Source organism: Dama dama, chromosome 23 (assembly GCF_033118175.1).
Source record: "Dama dama isolate Ldn47 chromosome 23, ASM3311817v1, whole genome shotgun sequence".
Classification (NCBI taxonomy): Eukaryota; Metazoa; Chordata; class Mammalia; order Artiodactyla; family Cervidae; genus Dama; species Dama dama.
In genome coordinates, this window is record NC_083703.1 from 13,121,304 (window position 1) to 13,148,651 (window position 27,348).

A 27,348-nucleotide genomic window follows, 5' to 3' on the forward strand; every position below is an offset into this window, starting at 1 on the left:
GGACATCACCAGATGATCAACACCGAAGTCAGATTGATTATATTCTCTGCCGCTGAAGATGGAGAAGCTCTATACAGTCAGCAAAAACAAGACCAGGAGCTGAGTGTGGCTCAGATGATGATATTGCCAAATTCAGACTTAAATTGAAAGTAGGGGAAACCACTAGACCATTCAGGTATGACCTAAATCAAATCCCTCATGATTATACAGTGGAAGTGAGAAATAGATTTAAGAGACTAGATCTGATAAAGTGCCTGATGAACTATGAACAGAGGTTCATGACATTATACAGGAGACAGGGATCAAGACCATCCCCAAGAAAAAGAAATGCAAAAAAGCCAAATGGCTGTCTGAGGAGGCCTTACAAATAGCCATCAATAGAAGAGAAGCAAAAAGCAAAGGAGAAAGGGAAAGATACACATTTGAATGCAGAGTTCCAAAGAATAGCAAAGAGAGATAAGAAAGCCTTCCTCAGTGATCAATGCAAAGAAACAGAGAATAACAATAGAATGGGAAAGACTAGAGATCTCTTCAAGAACATTAGAGATACCAAGGGAATATTTCACGCAAATAGGAGCTTAATAAAGGACGGAAATGGTATGGACCTAACAGAAGCAGAAGATATTAAGAAGAGGTGACAAGGATACACAGGAGAACTATACAACAAAGATCTTCACGACCCAGATAATCACGATGGTGTGATCACTCGCCTAGAGCCAGACATCCTGGAATGTGAAGTCAAGCGGGCTTTAGGAAGCATCACTGTGAACAAAGCTAGTGGAGGTGATGAAATTCCAATTGAGCTATTTCAAATCCTAAAAGATGATGCTGTGAAAATGCTGCACTCAGTATGCCAGCAAATTTGGAAAACTCAGCAGTGGCCACAGGACTGGAAAAGGTCAGTTTTCATTCCAATCCCAAAGAAAGGCAATGCCAAAGAATGCTCAAACTACCACACAATTGCAGTCATCTCTAATGCTAGTAAAGTAATGCTCAAAATTCTCCAAGTCAGGCTTCAACAGTACATGAACTGTGAACTTCCAGATGTTCAAGCTGGTTTTAGAAAAGGCAGAGGAACCAGAGATCAAATTGCCAACATCCATTGGGGATCATTGAAAAAGCAAGAGAGTTCCAGAAAAACATCTGTTTCTGCTTTTTTGACTATGCCTTTGAATGTGTGGATCACCACAAACTGTGAAAAAATTCTAAAAGAGATGGAATACCAGAGCACCTGACCTGCCTCTTGAGAAACCTGTATGCAGGTCAGGAAGCAACAGCTAGAACTGGACATGGTACAACAGACTGGTTCCAAATAGGAAAAGGAGTACATCAAGGCTGTATGTTGTCACCCTACTTATTTAACTTATATGCAGAGTACATCATGAGAAATGCTGGGCTGGATGAAGTACAAGCTGGAATCAAGATTGCCGGGAGAAATATCAATAACCTCAGATATACAGATGACACCACCCTTATGGCAGAAAGCAAAGAGGAACTAAAGAGCCTCTTGATGAAAGTGAAAGAGGAGAGTGAAAAAGTTGGCTTAAAGCTCAACATCCAGAAAACTAAGGTCATGGCATCTGGTCTCTCACTTCATGGCAAATAGATGGGGAAACAGTGGAAACAGTGGCAGACTTTATTTTTGGGGGGGCTCCAAAATCACTGCAGATGGTGACTGCAGCCATGAAATTAAAAGACGCTTACTCCTTAGAAGAAAAGTTATGACGAACCTAGATATCGTATTAAAAAGCAGAGACACTACTTCGCCAACAAAGTTCCATCTAGTCAAGGCTATGGCTTTTCCAGTAGTCATGTATGGATGTAGACTATAAAGACAGCTGAGTGCCAAAGAATTGCTGCTTTTGAACTGTGGTGTTGGAGAAGACTCTTGAGAGTCCCTTGGACTGCAAGCAGATCCAACCAGTCCATCCTAAAGGAAATCAGTCCTGAATATTCATCAGAATCACAATGAATGTTGATGTAGAAGCTCAAACTCCAATACTTTGGCCACCTGATGGGAAGAGCTGACTCATTTGAAAAGACCATGATGCTGGGAAAGATTGAAGGCAGAAGGAGAAGAAGATGGCAGAGGATGAGATGGTTGGATGGCATCACTGACTCAATGGACATGAGTTTGAGTACACTCTTTGAGTTGCCCCTCCCTGATGGGCAGGGAGGCCTGGCGTGCTGCATGCAGTCCATGGGGTTGCAAAGTCAGACATGAGTGAGCGACTGAACTGAATTGAACTGAACTTAGGAGCTATTGTTTATTAAATTGAACTTTTATGTTTACTGAGCATTTTCCACATGCCATACATCGTGCGAGACCAGTGATACCCGATGACAAAATATTTAGAGTCCAAGCCAGACAGAAATAAGAATCTATATTCAGCAAGGATAGCTTTGTGATTGGCTGACTCATTCCTTTAACAATGATTGTGCACCTACAGTGAACCAGGCTTTTGGTGCTAAAGATACAGAGATGAATGTCATAGCTATAAGCCTTTAGGAGCACAGTCTTCTAAATATTCATCCTTCATTCACCCAATAAATGTTCATTGGGCACCTAAATGGTACCAGGCAGGCTCAGACCTCAAGCTGAGGGGAAACAGTAAACAGGATTACAGAGTCATTCTGCTTTTGAATAGGACCACAGGTGCCGGAAGTTACATTCAGGAAGGAATGAAACAAGGGGTAGGGGACCCAGCTGGAGGCATAGCATGAGTGGTCGGCTGTCCTTGCAGGGTGGCCAGGGGTCTCCAGAGACACTTGGGCGACAAGTCCCCTCCCTCTCAAGAGTTTTGCGTCTGGCCGGGCCGGTTCTCTCGGCCCGCATCCTTTTCTCTAGAGCCCGACTTCCTCTAGGCTGTTTACTGTGTGACCGCTGCCTGCGCCTCCGCCAGCCTGCCCACTGCCCTTGCCTCTAGTTACCTTGTGGCCCGAGGATCTTTATTAAGAGTGAAGTGTCCCCTAATAAGGAAAATGTACCCTTTTTCTCCAGAAGTGATTATGTGACTAATTGAAATCACAGTGACTCCCATTTTCCCCTTCAGAGGCAGCCGTGTATTCTCAAACCGTAATGGGGTGGAAAGCCGCCACTTGGCCCGAGAGGTTTAGCCTGATTTCTGGGAAAGAGGCAGCCTGGCTACTCAGCCATAAATAGGTTATTAAGACAAAATACACCGAGACTGAATGGCCCCCGATTCCCGGCTGAGCTAACCCCCAGAGGATCATGACACCCCGCCAAGGACACTGACGGCAAGAGAGAGCCCAGCTCCCTGGAGGTTCGGGCCTCTGTTCTGTCTTGGTCTGGCCCAGGCACCAGGGCAAGCCATGTCCCCCATGCGGCCAGCTTTGTCATTCGTGAAACGGGGCGAATGCTGGCCTCTGCTCGAATCAGAAACTTATCAGTGCAGTGAAAAAAACACATGAAAGCCCTTTGTAACATTAAATGAAAGCCTAGTTGTACTGACACAGGAGTGGCTTCCCAGCAGCAGACTGGTTATGCTCTGAGTCCTTTAGGACTCTGATGTTTTCAGTGGCTCCTTCCTCAAGGTAAACCCATCCCTGGGCCCTGCCGGCTTCAAAGGCCCGAGTTCAACTCTGAGCAGCTCAAAAAGGCCGATCACTGACTTTGGAGCCTCACTTTAGCTAGTCTTTACTTCTGAAGAAAGGGGTGACCGTCCCCGATGGAGCCGGTTGGCCTCGAGGCGCATGTTCCCAGCAGGCACAGCGGTAACTGCTCGCAAAGCTGCAGGCACAGTTGAGCAAGAGATACAAAGGTGCTCGCCTGCCTTGGGGATGTTAATCAAGGGTTTGAAAAGGCTCTGTTCCCTAGAGACTAAATTCTGATTTCTGAAACTCCAGCTGGAAGAAGAGAGGATAACGGATGACATTATCAACGTCATGGTCAAGCAGCAGAGGCAGGAGGAGTGCTCAGAGAGAAAAAGGAGGCCCCTCTGAGAATCAGCCATGGCTGGGCTGGGTCAGACTCACTTGCGAGGCCCTGGGGCAGCCTCACTGCGGGTAGTCCGCTCCCCCATCCACATGCTGGTTAGGTTTAAGAGGTTACTCTCCGTGGTAGGCAGGATTCTCATCCTGCCCCCAAGACCCCTGGCGCTGCTGTACACCTCTGCAGTGATCCTGGCAAACATGAGTCTAGGTACTGCCGAGGAGGAGACTGCATATAGAATTAAGATCCTAAGCCAGCTGGCCTTAAGAGAGGGCAATTATCTGGGTGGGCCTGAGTCCTTAAGGTGGAGAGTTTTCTCCAGCTGGTCCCAGATGTCAGAGCTCAAAGCATGAGGAGGATTCGTGGTCTTGAAGATGGAGGGGCCACGTGGCAGGAACGCAGGCAGCTTCTGGGAGCGGAGTGTGGCCCGCGGACAGCCAGCGGGAAATGGGTCCTTGTTCTCGTAGCCGTGGGAACTGAATTCTGCCTCCAAGCAAGGGCCCGGAAGCGTGTTTGTCTCCAGAGCCTCCTGGTGAGACCTGAGCACAGCTGACACCGCCGTTCAACCTCGGGAGACCCTGAGCAGAGAGCCCAGGCCCGCTGTGTGGCCTCTGACCTACAGAACTGTGGCCCAGTAGATGGGCAGTAACAAGGCCCTGGGTTTGTCAGCGCTTGGGCCACCCGGCCGTTGGGCAGTTCCAGTCACCAGGGTAACCGGCGGTGATCACACGGCCAGGTCAGTTTGGGAGTCTTCGCATTTAGCGAGCTCTCCAGTACCTATAATTAGGTTTTGACTTTTTAAGCCTTTTCATTTTTTTTTTTTTTTTGAAAGTGGAAAACGTGTTTATTAACATTCAAACTCCCTTCATACAAGGCCATATAAAAATTCTTAGCATTTTGATTATATGTATAAGCCTATATTTTCTACATAGTTACAATAATGTGTAATTTAGCTTTTCATAATACATTGTTTAAATACATCATTAGTTCTGTTAGACATAAGCAACGTTTTCAAATCCAATACTTGAACAGTTTCCTCTGTACATAGTTTAGCAGGGCTAATAAGCATAGGATGCTCTTATTAAGAGGTATATGATCTGAATATTAACAATTACTGAAGTTTGGTATTTTTATACAGCATTTTGCTTATGTTTTGATCACCACACAGAATCCTTAAGGATACTGAAATTCAGTAAGTAAAGTCAGAGATGTTGCTTCAGCTGATAAATCAAGTTCATACATGACACTATAGTATTAAAAACCTTAAAAACAGAAAGAAACCTTTTGCAAACTGCCTGAGTGCTGACTGTTCCTATCAGGGTAAGACTGCTTGGCAACAGAAAGGAAGAAGCTTTGAGTTTCTCTGTGGTGCTGATGGTTGCCTCTCGCTAATGATGGCAATCTGGGCAAACACCAGAGCAAGCATATCCCAGCCCAGCAGCTCTGGGTGACTTCATGGAGACGGGAGTCGGCTCATGCTCGGCGGCTACAGCACTGACCCTGTGTGTGAAAACGTGGGACGTGTGCGTCCTGTGATCTAGGTCTTAACTGCAAGCTATACTGAGGGATTTTACTGAGGGATTTTTTTAATGTTTTGGCTACATTTCATTCCAAAAGAGTCAATTTGATGCTTGAGTTACAGCACCAGTCTATTATTAGTGAAATGAAGTACACTCCTGCAGATAAAATACCAGATCAAAAAAACCTGTTTCAGTAATCTTGATTAACCTGTAGAATAAAAAATAAATTATCTCTACAGAAATCTCTGAAGGGAGCAAAAAAAAAAAAAATCAAACTATATGCCTAAAGAAACATTTTAAAAGGAAATAACCCAGCATCCTCTGGAGGTCAGACAGTATTTGCTATGTTGTAATCCCGGTCGCCATTAGGCTGCAGCTGGACCACAACAGTGTGTTCGTTCATTTCGTTTTCTGCGTCACTGCTCTCGGGGTCTTCGTTGTTGTCCTCCTCGTAGTCTGAAGACTCTGTCATGTTCTGATGTGAGTGGGACTCCGACAAGGCCCCGAATGACTGAGTGCTGGCGGAAGCCACAGGCCTGAGTAAAGGGGTGTGTTCCGACACTTCATTTTCTTCTTGACTGCTATCCGTGTCAGAGTCTGAATCGCCTTGAGAAGGAACGACTTTTTGCTTGCAGACTGGACAGGTTTTTTTGGTCTTAGTTAGCCAAGGATCTACACACTTGCAGTGATAAGCATGGGAACAGGGAAGGATTCTGAGTTTGTCTCCATCTTCATATTCATCCAAACAAATGGCACATACATCATATTCATCTCCCTTTTTGAATTTATGTACAGGGAGCTTCTTCAGTTGATCTTTACGAAGTCGGTTTCTCCTAGCTCTATGCCGATCCTGGACAAATTTTGTGATCATAAAAATGACTATCAAGATGAGACAGATGCCCACTATGATAAGGAAGGGGATTAGGTAGTATTCCAGAGGAAGGCTAAATTCTGGAACTAAGATAATGTGGCCCCCTTTTTCATATGTGAATTCGTCTTTCAGGGAATTAGCTGATGATTCACCAATAAAGACAGATGGAATGTCAATTTTCTTTAGTACCTCAATGTCGTTGGATCCCATGCTAATGAGGTCATCGGAGTCAACATTGTGGACTATGGCTGCTTTGTAGCCTGCTCTCTGTGCATTTAAAACCTTTTCATCAAAATTACAATCAAGTCTTCTAATTAACACGATGAAGGCGCCAGATGAGTTATCTCTTCCTGGCGGAGGCACGATCGGCTCACAGGCGTTCTCCGGTTTCGAGTTAATCAGAAATCCCTTTAAACCTTCAGCTGGAAGTCTATAACCAAACCTTGCTGGAAGGTCATCAAATGTCTGAGATGCGTTTTCAAAATTATACTAATGCTAAAATGTCTGCTTCTACAGGCAGGAGGTTTAAGAATGCAAAGAGCTGGACAGTCAGGATGGTGTAGACTTGCGTGGCCGAGAGCATGAGCATCCCTATGGAGAGCAGCATCTCGCTGCAGAATCACCTGGAAGCTGACCCCGCCACACAAACAGGCACGCCAGCCGCGTCGCTGCAGAAGTCTCTACCCCGACTTCATGACTGGATCTCCGCACCGACCCCCACAGCCGACGCCTTTTCATTTTTAATTAATTTCAGACTCACAAAAAAGTTGTACACAGTACACAGCATTCTCAAAAACCCTTCACTCCAACCCCTCAACTGTTGCATAAACACAGCACAGTTATTAAAGTCTGGAAGTGAACACATTCCCCCAGCTGGCGTCCCCTTTGTGGTCCATTTGCGGTGCAGGAACCTGTTAGCTCTCTTTCATCTGGAACACCTCCTCAGTCTTCGTCTCCGGGATGTTGATGTATTTGAAGAAGTACCGACTAGTTATTTTGTAGAATGCCCCTTATTTTAGGTGCCCGTTGTTTCCTCGAGATTAAATTCAGAGTACGGATTTTTGGCAAGAGCATCGAAGATGTGACGCTGTGTCCTTCTCAGCACACTGTGTCAAGAGGCCCAATTTGGTCCCTCATGGAAGGCGTTCACGTTGGTCCCTTGGCCAAAGCAGCTGCCTGGTTTCTCCATTGTAAAGCTGCCTTCTCCCCCATTGTCATGAATAAACCTTGTGGGAAAGACTGTGAGCCTGTCGGTATCCTGTTTCTCACCATATTTTTGCTCACTGACTTTAACAACCACCAATGATTCTTCTGTGCAACAATTACTGCCGTGGGATTTTCCAAAAAGTTCCTGGTTCTATAATTCCTTCTACATTTATTAACTAGAATTCTCATAATTTCAATAAATCTAGAAATCGTTAATTTCTACAAATTCTAGAATTTGGGAGGAAGAGTGTTCCTTCCATTCCCACTTGTTTGTTTACTCACCTACCTATTTACTTCAATGTGGATTCAGGGAATCTTTCTTTCTTCCGTTTTATCTTGTTGCCCAAACTGTCCCAGAGGAGCCCTTTCAGGATGGCCCCCGGGTCTTCTGGACATGCCCCTGTCACTTGTTCGTACCTCGGTATAACGGTTAATGATTTCCTGGCACCCTCATATTTCCTGCTCCAATTCTCCAAGGTCTCCTGGGTCCTTTAATCACAGAATGGTATTTAGAAACCAAGATCTGTGAGTAGTAGACATGTCCACAGCACTGTTCTTCATTTTTAAAATTTTATTGAAGTAGAGTTGATTTACAACATTGTATTAATTTTCCCTGCATGGCAAACTGACTCAGTTATACACATATACTCTTTTTCCTATTCTTTTCCATTATGGTTCATCACAGGATATTGAATATAGTTCCCTGTGTTCTACAGTAGGACCTTGTTGTTTATCCATCCTATAAATAATAGTTTGCATCCACTGACCCCAGACTCCCAATCCATCCCTCCCCTAACCCCGTACCCCTTAGCAGACACAAGTCTGTTCTCAAGATCTGTGATTCTGTTTCTGTTTTGTAGATATGTATCATATTTTAGCTTCCACATATAATATCACATCACACAGTATTTGTCTTTTTTTCTGACTTACTTCACTTAGTGCGATAATCTCTAGGTTCATCAATGTAGCTGCAAATGGCATGATTTCACTCTTTTCATGGCTGAGTAATATTGTATATATGTACCACATCTTCTTTATCCGTTCATCTGTTGGACATTTGTTGTTTCCATGCATGTCTTGGCTATTTCCATAGAACTACACTTAATGGTCATGCTCTGATACTATGGATCATTGACCCTTTCATCGTCACACACAGACACACACTTACCTTTTGGTAAAATGCAGTCAAGGGGAGCTCATCTGCCCGCAGCTGGATTCTTCTTGCGACACTTGACCCCCCTGAACCTCAGACCCCACGTTCCCTGGGCTAGCCACGTGCCCCCACTCCATGCCTCCCCAGGCGCTTCCATCACTCACCTCCTCTGCAGGGACCCTTCCCACTCAACGACCCTGGAAAGAGCCTGTCTCCGCTTTCAGATCTATTATTAATGTTACTAATAACTATTAATACCTCTTACTGGGCACTTGTGCTCCAGGCAAACATGAGTTCGAATCCTTACAGCAACCCACGAAGGAGGCAGCTTCCCCATTTATGGACCAAACACGGAAGCTCCAAGGGGGCTGTCACCCAGCTTAGGAAGCACGAAGTGGGGATTCTCACTCTTCAGCTCTGCTCTTTGCATCCGCTTTCCCCTGTGGGGACTGTGGGTCTGCAGACACCCAGGAGCCGGGAAGAATGAGGGGGCGGCCAGGCTGTGGGAGCCAGCGCAGTGGGGACAGCCCCTGGACACTCCTCCTGGGTAGTCTGGTGGACTGTGAGATCGCTTCTTATTTGAGTGTTCCTGTCCCTATGAGAGGACACGAAAGCCTTCTGCGTATGAATCAGAAAAGAAATCTGGGTGGGGATACTTTTCTTCCTGCAGAGAGAAAACCAGAGGCTGTGCTCTGGGCATTTCCTGCCAAGAGCCTGGGCACAGGGCACCAAAGCCAGGAGAAGGCAGCTCACATCCTGGGGAAACAGAGCCCGAGATTCTGATCTGGCTCCTCCAGTCCCCCGCCTCGCATCTAAGCTTTCCTCTTGGTTCTCTAAGCGCAGTCTGAACCAGGAGAACCGGCAGCATCCTTATAACCTGGGCTTCTTGCCAGATGGGGCAGTTACTGGGCCCCACCCCAGACTGAATCAGAAACAAGGGCTGAGGCCCAGCGATCTGTGTGAGCAGCCCTCCAGCCTCCCCTCCTCTCCTGCCTGCGAGTTGAGTGCCTCTGGCCTCAGGACCTCAGATGATTCCGCTGATGGTGACCATCCTAAACTGATGATCAGCTAGGGCCTAGGGGAGGCCCTGAAGTTTCCTCACAGTTCTAGAAATTAGGGTAGGTTTTAAAAATGTCACTTTGATGCACCAAGAGCTCCTTAGCAGAGAAGAAGTGTTGAATCAATACTCCATTAGACTGAAGACAAAAATGTCAGCTGACACAATTGAAATTTGCTGAACACTGATGATATGACTTAGTTTATGACTCATGTTACATTGGTGACAGGACCTGGGAACGTATTCTCAATTTCAAATTGCTCCCGACCTTTCCTCCACATCTGCAAACCAGAGCACCGTGACCCACCACCCCAGCGCATTCCCCACCAGCACTGCCTGTGATAAGTTAGTGCTTCAGCAAATCCCACTGTCCATGACACTCTTACCTCTTGTGGGAACTTGCCTGGGCTATTTCCTCCCTTCTGCAAGGGACAAGCAGAAGCACTCTGTTATTAGATGTTGACATCAATCCTTGTTGGCTGCCTCTAACTGGTGGTGAAAGAACAAATGTTCTCAGGCTTGTTAAACAGACACCACAAAAATCAGAGAGGGCTGCTCTCTGAACATGGGAGGGAAACCAGACTGTAAGGAGTCCTGTTTCCTACGCTGCATTATACTCAAAGTGGACAGATCAGGCTGCATGAATCTGAACTGGTTTTACTCAGCCCTTCTGGTACCAAATGTGTAGGTTTTCCACACCAACAGCCAGTTGTCCCACTGGATGTCCTGAAGTTCAACTCAGCTCTGAATCTACCCGGGTTTAGCCCATATCCCAGAGGTTATGGGATTAGTCCCTCAAGACTGCCCCATTTCAGATGTCCGTCACAAGTACTGCCCAGGGTACCATTTTCTGCCGAGTTTGGCTGCAAAGTGGGGTTCCTCCAACCCCATCCTTTCAGGTTTGATAACTGGCTAGACAGGCTCACAGGAGCCAGAAAAGTATTTACTTCACTGGCTACTTTGGTGGCTCAGATACTAAAGAAACTTGCCTGCAATGCAGGAGATGCAGGTTCAATCCCTGGGTCAGGAAGAGCCCCTGGAGAAGGGAATGGCTACCCACCCCAGTATTCTTGCTTGGAGAATTCCATGAACAGAGGAGCCTGGTGGGCTATAACCCACGAGGTTACAGACTTGGACATGACTGAGCAAGTAATGATAACATAGAGGATGTAAGTCAGGAGCGGCCACACAGAGGAGATGCAGGGGGCAGGTGAGAGGGAAGCGGGGCAGAGAACCTCCAGGTCTCCTTGGGTGCCTCAACCTCCCAGCACCTCCACATGCCCACCATCCAGAAGCTCTCCCAACCCTGCCATGGTGGGGTTTTGACTGAGGTTTCGTTTTGGAGGTATGATTAATTAAATCATTGCCCATTGGTGATTGAGCTCCATGTCCAGTCCTCTAATCATGCTGGGTCTTTCTGACCACCTGCTCCTATCCTGAAACTATTGAGGGGCTCCTGGCCACCACTCTTCTCACTAGCATGCAGAAGATCACCCCAGTGATTTCAAAGGTTTTAGGAGCTGTGTGCCAAGAACCGGTACAAAAGACCAAAGATTCCTTACTGTATTTCACAACCAGTCACTCAAGTCCATAGAGCAGTAAAGGTGCCAACCAGAAGGACAAAAGGGCCGTCATCGCAAAGTGCACGTCCGCTGGCGTCGGTGACTCAGAGCAGTCTGCATCTGTGATGTGCGGTCCTGTGCACTTTATCTGGCCTTAGATAAAATGTGCCTTCCGTGGCAGCTCAGACCATGGAGTAAAGTGCACGGCCACCAGGCATTATGCTCACGGCGGGAAAAGGGCAGAGGGAGCTGAGCGTGGAATTTAATCTGGGGCTCCCCCAGCTGTCCTTCACTTCCTGCTCCCGTGGGCAGACTGATGCCCACACTCACCAGGGCTCACTAGCCAGCTCTCCAGCGGGGTCCATGTAACAGTGTCTTTCCAGAAGGCTCCACCAGGGCCCTTGACAGTCTGACCCAATGGCCACTTCCTTCTTTCAAAACAGGGTGCGGTGGGGCTGGGGTGGGGGGTGGGGGTGAGGAGGTAGTTAGGACTATTAACCAGTAATGGTTCTGATTCTGATTAAGACAAAAATTTTAGAAACCAAACTACGGGCTTCGATTTTTCCAGCTCACCTGGTTGGTAGTTTTCACTACATAGAAATGCCAACTACTATTTGCATGGATGCTTTAAATATTAGATCAGGAGATTGTGCTAACATCTTCAAACTGTAACGTGAAATAGCACTTGTCCCAGGAATTAACTCCTACTTGACTGGAAGGATGACCTGCCTTTGAGGCTTTTTGAGTCCATCATATTCTAAAGCATTTTCTCTGGTGCTGGTCTCGCAAGCAAACCAGTAACTTGAGGGGCGACGCCCCTCCTCCATTTCTCTGGATTACAGTTCCCTAAGTCCCACTACCATCATTATTTTTTTTAACATACTTATTGAGCTGTGCGTGTGGCTGCTTCCTCCAGCCCTCATTTAATTTCAAATCAGTTCAGCCAGCATTGGAGCCATCTCCTGGGCCTGAGGACAAAAAGATTAAAATGGAATAAAGTTCTCCCAACACTTCGGGATGAAGCCCTCCCAGCAGCCCGAAGGCTTTGATAAGGGAGTAGATTTTTGTTCCGGATCAGGAGTTTCCGCTCAGATGCGTCAGGAGAGGCAGGCCAGGCGTCGGGGAGCTCGGGACCCAGACCCTAGCACTGGCGGGGAGACCGCCGGCGCTGGCCGGCCGGCCGGGGGAGCAAGGGTTAAACGGTTTCCGTGAGGCCCGCCCCGGGGCCGCGCTTCCCGCTCCGCCGCGGTTCCTCCCTCCGCCGGTGACGCGCCGGCCTTTGCCCAAATATGTCCCTTTCCCCTCCCTCGCCCGACACCCGGCGCCCGCAGGCGCCCCCGAGCCACGGGGCTGGCACTCGGACGTCGCTCGGCCTCAGTGTCCCGGGAGCACTTCTCCGCAATGCCCTTCCGAAAAGGTAGGCGGGGTCCCCGCGGAGCGCGCCCCGGCAGGGGTGGGAGACCTGAGCGGCCAGGTGCCCGGGGAGGCCGGTAGGGCGCGGGGAGCCGGGCGCCGCGGTGTGCCCGCCGGCCCCGCACTGCCCCTCTCCTTCCGTGCGGCCCCTCCGACCCCGCGTCGCCGCCTCCGGCCAGCCGGTGGGCTGATCCCCACGTGCCCGAGCCGGTGCGCAGCGCGCACGGCAAAGGCCGCGCGCAGAGCGTGGGTCGCGGTACTTGGACAAACCCGGATCGCGCCGCGGCAAGTTCTGAGATGCAGGTGGAATCGGGCTCACCCCGCGGGCTGAAGATTTGGGAGGGGAGTGTTCTATGGCGGCCAGAAGCGGCGAGAGGTTGGCAGCGTGGGGTCTCGGCGGCGCGCTCGGGTTGCGGTCCGAGCCTCCCGGAGAGACGGGCGGGGGAGCACGCAGGTGTGGAAGCAGATCCGAGTGGGAGTCCCGCCTCCGGCCTTTTCTACCTCCCCTCTGACTCTCGGGAAGTCGTTTAGCCGACCGGAGTCTCGGTTTCTTCATCCACAATATGAGCGCGTCAGCTGGGACGTGTGGGACGAGTAAGAGGCGCGCGGGGCAGCCGGCAGAGGAGCGGCCCGCCTACCAGGCAAGACCTGCCTCCCTGTGCCCGGCAGCTTGCACCGAGCTTCCCACCCGGCCCACCTGCAGGCCCTGCTCACCCGCAGAAAAGCCCCAGCTACTCCCGTGGCCCATTTTCCTGGCGGGGTGATGGAGGCCTTGCTGTGCCCCGGGCACTCCAGAGCTGGGCCAGGACCCTCCATCCTCAGGTCGGAGCCCAGGATGGATGGAGGAGGCTTGGTTTACTTTCCAAACAGAGCCGTCTGATTGACTCCTGCTTTTTCTATTTCTGTTGGCAAGGGCTCGGGGACCGACTGTCACTCGGACCCAAGGCTTCCCCACCCCTACCTGGGTACCAGTGACCCATGCCAGCGACGCCCTCTCGAACACCTGGGGACTGGGGACGGGCTGCGTGGCTTCCTCCCTCTGCCTCCACCCACCTTTCTGGCGTCTCTACACTTCTCTCATCATCCCAATTCATTGTCAGATTAATGCTAGGGTTGCCCCGATTACCCTACTGGCCTTTGTCCCTTAAATGGAGGTTGCTACGGTGCCACTGTGAGGTCCTGGTTGTGAAGGGACATGGTCTGCACTCCCGGCCTGTAGGGATGTTGAGAAGGCAGGTGACAGCTCAGTGCGGGGACTGAGGGTTCTGTCAGGTCCTCGGCTGATGATGTGTGGTCCCAAAGTGACCGGCTTCAATGGCTCCATTATTCCGTATGTAACGGGGCTGCCATGTCTTGGACACTCCCCGGAGTCCCCACCTGACCCCATGTAGCTGCAGCCTGAATGGTCATTTATCTACTGCATCCATGTGATCTCTGGAGGCAGACTCCCGGGAGGCACAGCCACCGCTCACTCGGAGGGAGCCCGTCTTGCGCAGGAGGAGCAGGTCCCTGGGCGTCTGAGCCGATGTTCACCTGTGGAGGTTTCCCTCTGTGACGGCCTCATTAAGTCACACACAGCAGACCTTGGTCCTCACGCTGCCCATCATGTTTTGACTTTTCTCTGTAGTCTGAAGAGAAGAACATTGCTGCCTGGACAGGCGAACCCTGCCTCTCTGTTCCATGAATACTGATTCCTGAAGGGTCCAGAGTGTGAGAAACGGGCCTTGTGGCTTTTTCGGAAGGTTTGCTGTGAGCCAGGGCGGGGCTTGGGCGGGCTTGTGGTCCAAGCAGAACTTCCCCACTTGACTGGGTTGGGACCTCCTGTTGAGAAATAAACGCAGTGAGTGGAAATTAGGGCGAGACCAGGTACGTGCAGTCCAGTTCGGTGATGAGACAGCATCTGGACCTGCCAGGAGGTGGGGAGGTCAGCCTGTGAGAGGGGCTGCGGCACTCCATCCCTGGAACGATCCCACTGCTAGAGACTTCTATATATATATACGTATACACAGAATATGTGCACAGTGTATATACTGAGACTTCAGTGTACATATATATACTCTTTTATACTTTAAAGGGGGGAGCCCTTTAAAAAGCCCTTTAAAGTATAAAGTATAAAGTTTAAAGGGGTGGCTCAGGTGGTAAAGAGTCTGGCCGCAGTGCCGGAGATCTGAGTTCAGTCCCTGGGTCTGGAAGATCCCCTGGCGAAGGAAATGGCAACCCCCTCCAGTATTCTGGCCTGGAAAATTCCATGGATGGAGGAGCCTGGCAGGCTACAGCCCATAGGGTCGCAAAGAGTCGGACACGACTGAGCATCTTCACTCACTCATACTTTAAAGAATTTGAATCTGAATCTATTAAGTATTTTTTAAAAATAACTAAAAAAATGGGAAATGAAAAGACTTTGCTTCTCTCCCTGCAAAACGACGAAAAGCCAGATGGAGGACTCCTTTGTGGCTCACACCCAGAAGGCTAACTGACCGCTGTGTCTCCTAGGCTGTGTTTCTGTGTCTTGCAAGACAGATTCGGGGACCAGCTGGGTCAGGGCCTGGCAGGAAGCACTCAGCCCGCTCACTCCAGGCAAGCTGAGAAGAGCTGAGTGAAGGACCCATTACAAAGGTCCGGGGAGGGGAGGGGAAAACCACAGTGGGTGTTACAGAAGCCCTGGCAGTCCCACCCTAGGCCGGGGGTAGCTGAAGGTCCAGCGGTCACTGGAGCCGGTGGCTGGATGGGGCCTGCCCCTCTCTGGAGGATGCTGGTGGCTCGTGACCTCGCAGAGACCGCTTGCCGCTCCCTTCCTCTGACCCTAGGGTGTTGGCAGCGGAGGGCCAGGAAGCTCGTGGTGTGCGAGTGGGTCAGCTTGTGGGGACCCGAACCTGTTGGGACCTGGCCTTGCCCTTCACGGCAGTGGGCCTGGGGCGACAAACAGATCGCCACTCAGGCTTTGGTTCTCAGCCTGTGCCTTGCCTCTGGAGGGCCTCAATCAATGGCACTGAATGTAATGAGGACAGGGTTCCGTGACTGCACACCACTTGCTTGCTTGCTCATTCATTTGCTCCTTCACTCATTCATTCTTTAGATCGAGCGTCTGCTGTGCGCCAGGCACTCTGGAGGTTCTCACCTGCAGTCACACCCCCCGGGCGTGATCCACCTGCTGTGATGACAGCAGCAGGAACCATGTAGCCCAAAAGGGGTGAACGGTGGGGCTGGGGTGGTGGGCAGAAACCTTCGATGACCTTCCTCGCCAGCCGAGGGGATGACATGCCAGCACCATGTTCATGCTATTCACATGTTCACCATGCTCACACCCTCCCTCTCGCCTTGGTGGTTCCAGAGTGCTGGTGGCTGTGTGTGTGGGGGGAAACAGAGTGGGACCCTTGGTTGAACTGCTGGAATCTTGAGATGGGCTAGAGTGAGAATGAAACATCCTGATGTGGACCATCAGGGAAAATCATGAGAACAAAGGGGGCAGCAAAAACTTACGTGGGAACCCAGGAGGAAGGCGGTAAATCGGGCGATTAAATCTGTGAACCTGGCACGTCCCCCTCTGGAGGACTTTGAAACCAGGCTGGATGGTGATTTTCAAGGGGGTAGAGGGGTGCTCCGTTCCGAGTCTGGGGCTTGGACCAAATTCTTGGGACTCTTCCAGGTGGAGAAGCTGAAAAAAATGTCTTTAGATGGTGGAGTCCTAGGTGTTCCTGCATGTCCCACCTTCAGAAGGGATGGGGAGAGGGATGAGGTTCTCATAATAAATAACCGTGAGAAACCAAACTCACCCTTAGGGAGCACCTTCCAGTCCGGGGGTGAGAGCTCTGCACGTGTGCACTTACCCTCTCAGCCACCCCGGGGCTGTTACGTCCACTGCGAGGGTGAAGGAGTGAGGCTCTGTACGCAGCGGTCAGCTCGGGGGCAGAGCAGAGCCGGACAGATGCTTTGCCTTTCCAACTCTGCCTGCGATGATAGGCTAGGTGGGGATGTGGTACTTTGTGCGTCAGGCTGAGACTGCGCAGCCTGAAAAGTCTGCAGTTATGGACCAGCAGCGTTTTCCACGTTAGACAAGAGCAGAGAGAAACTCAGATGCCTGAATCTTCTGAGTCCTTGAGGGAGGCCCGAGGAGGGCATGCGGCTGCACGTGGAGACAAGTCGTGTTCCCGTCTCTCCCGTGGCCCTGAGGTCACACCTGTCAGGGGCAGGACTCAGTGCCCTGGTTTGGTCAGATGATTTGCTGCAGCTGCCCAGGGACCTGCCCTGGCCCCTGCCGGGAGTGGAGGCACCTGAGGGGTTCCTGCCAGTGAGCTGCTGGCAGTGGGTCTTTGGACCCCAACTCGGGCTCTCTCCTTCCTTCCTCTCCCAGTAGGATTGCCAAGAGCACACCCTGACTCTGCCCTCCAGAAGGCTGGTCTGGTCCCCCTTCCCTCCATCAGCCCCTGCACTCCGGCGCTGGGCCAGCACCGCCCTCTGCTCTGGTGCAGGCAGGCTGTGTCGTGGGGCGCTCTCCTCCTGTGGGTCCGGGACAGCTTGCTGAGCAGGAGGCTCCATCTCAGAGACTCTGCCCCAGGGAAGGACCTGCCAGCCAGGCCGGGCCACCTCATTTCCTTGAGGGCCTCTGTTCCCCACAGGATCTTCAGCTTTGTCCTCCCAGGCCTTCGATCCCTGAGCTGTGCCCCTCTAATGCTTTCCTGTTGCCTTAAAGCGTGTCCTCTGCTGTGGTCCATGTCCTCAGCATCCAGTGGTGGCCCCCAGGACCCCTGTGCTCCCACATCTGGGCTCCCCGCCCGCATCCTCTCCCCTGGGGGAGCCAACCGCCCCCTCCCGGGTTGGGGAGGGGGAGATGTACCATCCTTCCTGGTACATCTGCACACACGTGGAGACACACACCAGCTTCTGGTCCTGCCTTAAGGCCCTGCTCAAGTTCAAGTCTTCTCTGCCCTGTTTTCCATCTATTCTGTGCAGATGGGGCTCTTGCAGACACTTACTTGTGCTCAGTTTGCTTGCCCTCGATTTGGGGAGGGTCTGGATCTCATACTTCTGTCCAGCCAGGCGGTTGCAAGTGCTTCATAAATCTTTGTGCCTGATTAGTTTGTCCAAAACTCCAGTTTTCTCTGCGGTAAGCAGTTGTAGAGCCAAAGTAAGACTGTCAGATTCACTGATCACTGAAATATTTACGGTTATGCTCCCGCGTGTAATCTAAAATAAAGACATAAATGTAAGCAAGGCGGACACACTTGTGATTCTGACGATGGTCACTATTTTTTGGTGCTTCTGGGTGGGACACTTAGGTCCTTAACAACAGCACCTGATGCTGTGTGCCTGAGTGTGGTCTGCACCTTCGTGGGTTCAGATCTGGGGGCCCCGTGCAGGTGGATGCCCTTCTCTTCTCCCTGTGGAGTTAAAAATGCCCATTGCTCACATGTGCTCAGGATTTGTGGATCCGTGAAGTGTCCGAGCCTCCAGCACGCCCCCCGCCCCCCACCTCCCCTGCAGGGGACATGAGTCTCTCCTTGAACTTCACAGGGTTTTCCCAGGGCAGGCCTGCCTGAGCCATCACCTGTCTCCTAGCACCCAGCTCCTTTGTGGGTGGCCTTCCTGTTCCTCCTGATCTCCAGTGGGTACTGGGAGGTGCGGACAGCCCTTGGCTGACCATTTGGAAACAAAGGGGGTGGCACCCTGAGATTGCTCCAGCTCCGGCCCAGAGACCGATGATTCCCCCCAGCTTGGACGCTTGTCACACATGCTTCCTGCTCTGTCTGCCCCTCCAAGCTCCTTAGCTAAGCTGGGCTGTGGGAGGCAGGGGGGGTCCCCCCAATGGACTGTGTCCTCCAGGGACTCTGTCCTGGGCACCCTGGACAGCCTCTCCCAGCAGCTCCAGGGTCCGGGCTGACGTCTCAGGAGAGTGGCAACTGAAGGTGTCCTGAGTGCCAGGGAGAAGCGGACTCTCATCCCACTGGCCTGAGACGGCCCGTCTGGATACTGGCTGCTTCTGTGTCCAGGGACTGAGCCGGGGGGCGCAGCTGGGGTGGGGGGCATGTCGAAGCCCTGGGCAGGGGCTAGGCAGGCAGTGTGTGAGCAACGGGAGGGTGTGGGGCTGTCCAGCCCTGGCTGCCCCTGCTGGGACGGGCAGGGGTGCTGACGCTTTTGAGGGAACAAACGTGTTCTTTCCGAGGACCGACTGCTTTGGTGTTTTGACTGTGGGCTTGACCTGCTGAACCTAGAGTGGGGTTCAGGGAAGCCTCCCCCTGAGGCTGCTTGGGCTCATCCGGAGGCCTGGGGACCTGGGCCCGTCCAGTCAGAGGGAGAGCAGGGTTCCATCAGCCTGTGCGCGTGGATAGGAGCTTAGCGAGGTGCAGGAAGAGAGAGGGAGAAAGACCTGAGCGGACTCTAGGGAAGGCCTGGCCCCTGGCGGCCCCAGGGCGGCAGGGGCGGCAGGTGCCGGCCGGGGACGGGGCTCCAGGGCACCGTCTGTCTTATTTCTGGCCGCACACTTCGCTGCACACTTCGGCTATGCTTAGTTGCTCAGTCACATCTGACTCTTTGCAACCCCACGGACTGTAGCCCGCCAGGTTCCTCTGTCCGTGGGGATTCTCCAGGCAAGAACACTGGAGTGGGCTGTCTTGCCCTCCTCCAGGAGATCTTCCCAATCCAGGGATCGAACCCAGGTCTTCCACATTGCAGGAGGATTTTTTACTGTCTGAGCCACCACGGAAGCCCACACTTGGGTTAACTGGGGGCTTTTAAAAAGTCTGATGTGCCAGAAATTTTGATTTAATGGTACTGGGTTGATGCCTGGACAGAAAGATTCATGGAACAGTCTCATCCTTAGCATACAGGTACATGGTGACATTTCCAGTCAGTTCCATTTCATTAACAAGGAGGCTGGTCAAGCTTCAGCAAACCCACTTCAAGGCCATGAACAAGGAGAACCCAGCACTCCTGAGAACGCTCTTGTTGCACCTCAGGGACCAGGAAGCCCTCAGGGCGCTTCCAGACTTCTTGCCGCTTGGGCTCTGGGTGTGACTAAGGGTCTCCGGCAGGTCTGGGGGTGCAAGGGACCTTCCCAAACTCAGTGGGGTGGGGGTCTCTGTGAATCTGCATCAAAGGAGGGAGGCCCCCACCATGCAGCCATCCATCTGCAAGGGCCACCTTTTTCTGGGGAAACATCAGAAAACGGACGTTTGGGGAACACACGGAAAGAGTTTTAGCTGAGGAACTTGGGAGAAAAGTCAGGAGATGCACTGGGAGGCTGGATGGGCTGCCTCAGACGACCCCGACCCTGTGATGTTACTTCAGTCGCCTCCAGAAGTCCTTTGGTTGCACGGCACGTGTCTGTCGTTCGCCTCGTGGAGCAGGATCGGGTGACGCGCCAAGGGTGCAGCAGGGACCTGGCCAGACGCCTGCCCTCGTGGGCTTCCATTCTGACGGGGAGACAGATGGTAACAGGCGAGTCAGCGAGCACCGCGTCTGTCCACAGGGTTTCCGCGCTGGGTAGGAAAATAACGCAGGAGAGACCAGGGAAGGCGGGGGCGCTGCTGTTTGCAATAGGATGGTCACTGAGGGGACATTTGAGCAGGGACCGAAGGGAGTGGGGAGTGAACCATGTGGTTTCTTAGGAGAGTGTCTGGCAGAGGGGTGTGTAGACGCAAAGGCCCCGAGGCTGCGGTGGGCTGAGTTTGGAGGTGGGAGGGGCTGGTGTGGGCTGGCTGTGGGTCACGGTTCAGAAGGGGTGGGTGGGTGGGTGGTGTGGGTGCTCAAGGCCGTTGTAAGGCCTTGGCCTCCTTCCTGCAGTGGGATGGGAGGGCCCGGGAGGGACTTGGTGGAGGGCAGGCACAAATCAACTATATTATAAAATCCTCAGGCTGGCACGTGGGGGCCCTCCTGGGACCAGACTGCAGGCGGTGTATTCAGGTGGTAGAGACGGCAGGTCTGTGGATGGATCGGATGTGGAGGGAGAGAGAGTTGGGGCGGCTTCCACGACTGCCCCCAGCTGACCTGTGGACATGCTGGGCACGTTACTGTTAAGAGTCGCGTGGTCAGCAGAGGGGGCAGGTCACAGTGGGGCTGCCGGGCTTGGTGACTGCTGAGTAACCGTGAGAGGATTCAGGAGGATTGGGACTTGGCAAGCGGACATCTGCAGAGATCCATTTTGCTCTGGGCTGATCTCCAGACAGACACTTTTTGTAAGAAGAAACTGGCTTTCAAGTCAAATCAGCGTTGACCGTTCTTTTTTTTTAAAAAAATATTTATTTGGCTGCATCGGATTTTAGTTGCGTCATGCAGGATCTTTCATTGCAGCACATGGACTCTTTAGTTGCATCACGCAGGCTTAGTTGCCCTGCGGCATCTGCAATCTTCAGTACCCGCTGCCGCTGTTCTGTCACACAGTCGTGTGTGACTCTGCGACCCCGTGGACTGCAGCACGCTGAGCTTCCATCTCCTTCACTGTCTCCTGGAGCTTGCTCAAACTCAAGTCCATTGAGTTGGTGATGCCATCCAACCATTTCATCCTCTGTCGTCCCCTTTTCCTCCTGCCTACAGTCTTTCCCAGCATCAGGGTCTTTTCTAATGAGTCTCTTTGCATCAGGTGGCCAAAGTACTGGAGCTTCAGCTTCAGCATCAGTCCTTCCAATGAATGTTCGGGTTGATTTCGTTTAGGATTGACTGGTTTGATCTCCTCACTGTCCAAGGGATTCTCAAAAGTCTTCTCCAGACAGTCTTCTAGTTCCCCGACCAGGAGTCGAGTCTGTGTCCCTGAGATCTCCCCATTTTAGCATCGACAGTCCCCAGAGCCAGCTGCCTCCTCATCCCGAGCAAACTGGGACGGCGGATACCTGACCCACCTTCAGCCAACCCTCGTGCCTTGGCTCGATGACCCCTGGATGGCCTCTTGTTGGAGAAGTAGGTTTGAAAACATCATATTGGAGCAACAAATAGAATCCAAGTTATTTTTATGGCCCTGGGTTACAGGCTGGAAAGTATGAAGATAAGTTTCAAAGCAATTCTGTCAGCAGACAGAGTAGAAAATCAGAACAAGAATGTTATCAGCAACTTGCAGTAATAACAGCAAAGGAATCTGAATCTGCAAATTGCCTGGCTTCTGCACGAAAAGCCTAAAACTCAAATGTCATCCCTTTTTCACAAAAATGAGTCAGTCAGCATCCACTTTACCATGAGTCATGTTTGCTGTCATGATATCATTTCCCAGACCTAAAAATGGGGAACAAAACACGGAACCCACTTCAAGCTGAAATCATGTTTGGTGCAAATCCCAGATGATATAAAAGCTTTTTTGTATAAAGTCATTTGAATGCAGGAAAAGGTCACGTGGTCACAGACTGCTTTAGAGGAAATTGGTTTCTTCACGTTATAAAACTTCTACAGATTTCATTTGTGGATGCCTCCCAATACGTAATACAGGGCATGACGGTAAACCGGTCATCCGCGCTCCAGGAGCACCAGCTGTGCCCAGCAAGGGGGGCGGCCTGTGTGTCTCTGTGGCCGTGTTCCTTTCTCTGGCTCCTGTTTGAAATAACCAAAGGCCTGGGAAAACCTTTTAGAAATCAGCCAGTGTGTAATGGGATGAAGGAGAAAAAGAAATCCCGCCTCTTCACTGCTCAGGAAAGTGCAGGTGGACAGCGCGGTGGAAGGCACCGTTTGACCCTTCTTTGCTGACAGACAGGAAGGCTGGCATTATGGAGTGTTGGGTAGAACGTGAACCAGAAGGGTGGTCTGACATGTTGCTGGACGGTGAGTGAACTGACGCGAGTGCCTGGGAAAGAGTCTGGAGCTGCCTTATAAAGTGGACACCCACACAGCCTGTCACCAGGCATCATTCTTTGTCACCAGGTGTCACTCGGGTGTGTCACTGAGGGAGACTCCTGGGCAGCTGGTGTCCCCTAAGACTCTGTTAGGAATCCCTTTAGACACCCCGAAAGCACATGAACAGAAGCCTGAGTTCATTCTTGGTATAGCCCCGTTATGGAGTATTCTGTGGCCATCTGAATGAGCTACACTCTGAAGACAGCTACACTCAGTATTGTCCATGACTATTAAAAAAAAACTCAAAACATTGGATACAGATGCTTTTTAAAAAATAAAAACTACAAAATCTAAGCAATATGCTTTTTTAAAACCTTGTTCCCTATTTATAGCTTTTTAAAAAAATAATTAATTTGGCTGCACTGGATCTTGGTTGCGGCACGTGGAATCCTCGTTTTAGCATGGGGATCTAGTTCCCTGCCCAGGGATGGAACCCGGGCCCCCTGAGTTGGGAGTTCGGAGTCTTAGCCACTGGACCACCAGGGAAGTCCTAGAATTGCTTGGTTTTAAATGCGTGAATTATGTCTCAAGAAAGCCGTTCCAAAAACCAAACAAAAAGAATTCATCGTCTTCATGGCAGCTGCTTGCTCAGCTTTCAAGAAGCAAGGTTTTGTCTCGACTTTCTGGATGAGCAGAAAGAGAGAACGATTTCACAGACCCTGCCAAGGTGACGGATGACCAGGAGGAACAGCCGAGGCTGGTTCTGGGTTCCAGTCTCTGTCTGGACTTCTGCCCGCCTGCCACGTCTTTCTGCTTGTTCCGAGGGCGCCGGGTTCCAGGCAGGGGTGACGTGGACCTTGGCCTGGGGGTGCCCCAGGCGTCCTCAGGGTGCGTGGGAGAGCATACTGGGTGGGCAGGAGGGACTTGATTCCAGTCCTGTGATGTCTCTGCCTGTTGGGGGGTCTCTGATGGTCCCTTCATCTCTTGAGACTTTTGTCCTCTTCTATAAAAGGAGGAATTGGCTGGGTCATCTCTTCCAGCAAGTGCACTGTGAGATTCTAATGATCCTCTTTCATCTCTCATGCTGTTAGGGTTGGTTTCTTCAATATGCATTTGAGTTTTAGTCCCCAAAGGCCTACAGTAATGATTCCTACCTTTAATTGGTAATACATGTGGTATATTTAGCTATCTTGATGGGTATCCTGAAGGTCTTTCAGTTTTCATTAATCCCTCTTCTTCATCCCCTCTACAAAGTGTGCGTCACACTAAGAGCTGGTATATAGGCGACTTGAACAAGTCACAACAGGACAGTCTCTCCTGCTCTGAAGTGTCACCTGGTCCTAATCTGGGGATCCACACACCTGACGTCTTTGGTGATTACAAAAAAGTGGTTTACACCAAGACCTAAGTGAGTCTTTTCTGTTATTGGCTTACGTTTTATGTGTTTTTAAGCTGAGGTGTAACATATATACGGCAAGTGTTCAAATCTTGATCAGTCTCTGCACGTCTATAGGTGTTGAATTCACTAAGACATTAGAAGCAATTCTTTACTTTGCAAGATCTAGCCCTTTCTCCCTCTCCAGAGGTAATCGTGGTTCCTGTGCCATAATGAGTGTTCACTCCATTTCCCCAGCTGGACCGTAAGCTCCTGGGCAGTGTCCCCTTGTCTAGCCGTGGGCCCGATGTGACTGATAACCACATACGGAATTAACTAAAGAATTAGTAGGAACATTAATACTTCAGGCCTCAAAGGATATCACTCTCTAACTTGAGGGTCTTTCTTTCTTCTTGATTAACTTACTAATGGAATCTTCTCCCAGCGCCTGACAGTGATTGCACGGAAGGTCCACGCAGGGGAACCTGCCCTTCACGGAAGGAGCACAAGGCTGCAGAGCCAGCGCTGTGTCCAGAGGCTCTGGGCTTTGTAGCCCCCTGGCTCGGGAGCCCGCAGCCCCTCAGCCTCCGTGTGTTGGTGACCCTGTAACACCGCTCTGATGACTTCTCTGAGGGGCGTTTCCGCAGGTTTTATTCTGCGTTGTACCTCTCCTTCGTTGTTCTGCCTGGTTAACAAGTCAAATGCCTCTTTTTCAGAAGGGGACTAGTCTGGGTTAGACACTGTCCTCTTCAAGTTACTTAGATTGAAGTCCTAAGTTATTCCAGCCGGGACACCTGCTGTCCCATTCACACAGGGCGTCTGGGGGGACGTGCAGAATGAATCAGAACCCCTGAGAGGAGGGCCCTGGAACACGAGATAACAGAGTTCAGGCTGTCCTGGGTCTCCTCCCGAAGGCTTGAGAACCATAGTAGCAAGTGTGTGATGAATGAATGACGCAGGCCTGGCCGACCTCCTGTAATGAAGGAGACATGAAATGTTTAAATGACAGCAGAAATGTGTCCCAGCACAACTGGCCAAAGTGGGGACCTTGGTTTCAGGAGACCTTTTCAGTGACCCTGTGTGCTTCTTAATTATCAATGTCCACGTCGCTCTTTGATCTGCACCCGCCCTCCTCAGAGTCCGTTATAAAGAGGCCCCCTCAGAGCACGTGAGCCTCCCTGGGGGGACACTGCCCTGCTGAGAAGGCGGCCTGGGAGCAGATGGAAACCTTTCTGCAGCGAACGTTGTACAAAACACCTGGGAGTCGTGTGCCCCAGACATGTCCCTTTCACTGCCTATGTATTTTATTTGTGTGTCTACACGAACAAGATGTTTGATTTACGTTCGATGACTCAGAAAATAGTTCTCAGGTCCACAAGCTTTCATTGCATGTGTCAGCAATGAGTGATACTCCTTGCCTGGAGGAAGTTTTCCATTTCTATCTGTATCGCTTTCTACTTTAAAAAATGTTAAGCATTTAGCAAAGTTGCAGGCACAGCACAGGGGATGACCCGCATTGCCTGGATTCCCCAGCGGTTGTTGCATTTTACTGTGTTATTGTCTCAGGGTGTCTCGTTGTTGCTGAAACACTTGAGACTTCATTGCAGACATCCTAACACTTCATCCCTAGATACTTTAGCGTGTTCCTCCCAAAATCAAGAATGTTCTCTTAAATTATCCATATGAATTCGAGGATTTTTAAAATGATGATCACATGTGTTAGAATCCAATCCTGACCTGATGGATTTTAATGCTCAAAACGTCCCAGATTTAACAGACACCCTTTCAAGTCGGCTGCCATGTCTTTTCGACACATTCCCTTTGCCTTTTGAGCTCTTCCTTGTTTTCTGGCACCCCAGGTGCTTTATCGCTATATTCTGTGTCAGCCTTGGGATCAGCGGCTGCTCCAAAGAGCCCTGGTTTCTTTCACTGGAGGATGGTGGTCAGAAGTCAGACCTGGGCTCTGGTTTGATTTTTGCTCATGGGCTACCATTGTTTCTGGGGACTTTTCAGTGGATAGAGCTAGGAAACATGCTTTTAAAAAATATAAATTCATACTGCTCTCATTCTGGTCCAATACCAGATAGCTCTTCCTCTCCTTCCTCCCAATTTTCCATATTTACCTTTTATATTTGCCCAAGGTTTTTTTTTTTTTTTTTTTAATCTCGGGGTTTCCCTGGCAGTCCAGTGATTAAGACTCCACACTTCCACTGCAGGGGGCATGGGTTCGATCCCGTCAGGAAACTTAAGATCCCAGAAGCTGCACAGTGAGCCATTTTTTTTTTTTTTTTTTTAAATCTTCACTCTCCTTTACTCCTGGTGTTATTGATTTGGTACCCAAAATTCCTTGTGCTGAGTAACTGATTCCCCATGAGCGATGGAAGTGAGTGGATCATAAATTCAGTGCACAGGTGGGGGCTGACCGTCCTATCTTCTGGGGCCTTAAAAAATATCTGCAGACAGGAGGTCTGAAGGAGACCACAAGCAGGAATACTTTGGTCCTTTCTGTATCTGCCAGTCATTTCACAATGCATGTGTTTTCCTTTAATAGAATTTTTACCTTAAAGTTCAGGGGACGGGGTGTGGCACCCCCGCACCGGCTAGCTGAGTGCTCCCAACTCCTCTGGGCAACAGGCCTGCTCCTCACCCACGGCCACGGGAGCAGATAAGCAACACGCAGCTCGGACCACCAGGCATTTAAAGAAGGAGAAAGGAAATGAAAGAAAAATGTTCGATGAAGATTGCCTCTCCCTCATAAAAAGATCAATAGAAGGAAAAAAATGTTTATATGGTGAACAGACATACACCCACAAAGATATGAGACTCAAAAAGCTGCCAGGCAGTTGAACTAAGGACAGGGATGAGGGCCTGGGGGCTTCAGAATGAAGGAACGGTGTGGTCCACAACCCCCGCCACGCCCTGCAGACAGGTGTCTCCGGTGAAGAAGCACTGTCTCCCAGAAACAGGACCCCTTCTAATGTGAATTTTTCTTATAAAAAGGGTAACTTCTCCTGTGCCTGCGGTCTCTCTAAAATAACCAGCTCAAAATAATTCTTACGCCAGGAGGCATATTTTAGGGTGTCAGGCTCTGCCGCCCTCGATACACCTCCTGGAGCCAGGCTGCGGGCATGGAGGTGGCCCAGAAGCTGGGGGAGAAAGAGGGGCAGGCAGAAGGCAGGTGTCCGCGGGGCCTCCGCCGTGGGAGGCCAGGCAGGAGCCTGCAGGTGGAGCCCTGCCCCAGCGGCCGCCGCCTCGCCCTCCCCGGGCTGATGCTGGGCGCGCAGGTCAGCTGAGCCCGGCTGCCCGGGGAGAGGTCACCCGGGGACACTAGGCGGCGGCGGGAGGGGCAGGAACGGGCGGGGCGGGGCCCGGTGGGCGGGGCAGGGGTCCAGTGGGCGGGGCGGGCCGGGCGCGCGGGCGGGCGCGCGGATTGGCTGCCTGCTCAGCGCACGGGCCGATCAGCGCGCGCTCAGCCCCGCCCCGGTGCGC

At 51.1% G+C, this 27,348-nt stretch overlaps 2 protein-coding genes and 2 long non-coding RNA genes across 4 annotated transcripts in view; 2 read left to right on the top strand and 2 right to left on the bottom strand.

The window, feature by feature from the left end:
* Positions 1 to 4,769: 4,769 nt before the first annotated feature.
* LOC133044588 (E3 ubiquitin-protein ligase RNF13-like) lies at positions 4,770 to 7,086 on the bottom strand. Its single transcript, XM_061126021.1, is given in 2 exon segments — positions 4,770 to 6,832; positions 6,834 to 7,086. Coding segments are annotated over 2 exon segments (1,149 nt in total). The 5' UTR covers positions 6,951 to 7,086; the 3' UTR covers positions 4,770 to 5,800.
* A 4,133-nt stretch (positions 7,087 to 11,219) lies between these two features.
* Positions 11,220 to 14,331, bottom strand: LOC133044591 (uncharacterized). Its single transcript, XR_009689995.1, has 3 exons — positions 13,054 to 14,331; positions 12,205 to 12,289; positions 11,220 to 11,776 (listed from the first exon to the last, which is right to left on the bottom strand). It is a non-coding gene; the product is annotated as an uncharacterized LOC133044591 (long non-coding RNA).
* The window catches only part of PFKFB3 (6-phosphofructo-2-kinase/fructose-2,6-biphosphatase 3), a 79,712-nt gene continuing 64,977 nt past the window's right edge, over positions 12,614 to 27,348 (top strand). The window contains exon 1 of the mRNA XM_061126024.1: positions 12,614 to 12,738. Within this exon, the coding sequence (XP_060982007.1) occupies positions 12,723 to 12,738 (16 nt within the window). The 5' untranslated portion in view covers positions 12,614 to 12,722. The remainder of the gene's footprint in view (positions 12,739 to 27,348) is intronic.
* On the top strand, positions 20,591 to 26,775 carry LOC133044217 (uncharacterized). Its single transcript, XR_009689900.1, has 3 exons — positions 20,591 to 23,372; positions 23,739 to 23,892; positions 26,427 to 26,775. It is a non-coding gene; the product is annotated as an uncharacterized LOC133044217 (long non-coding RNA).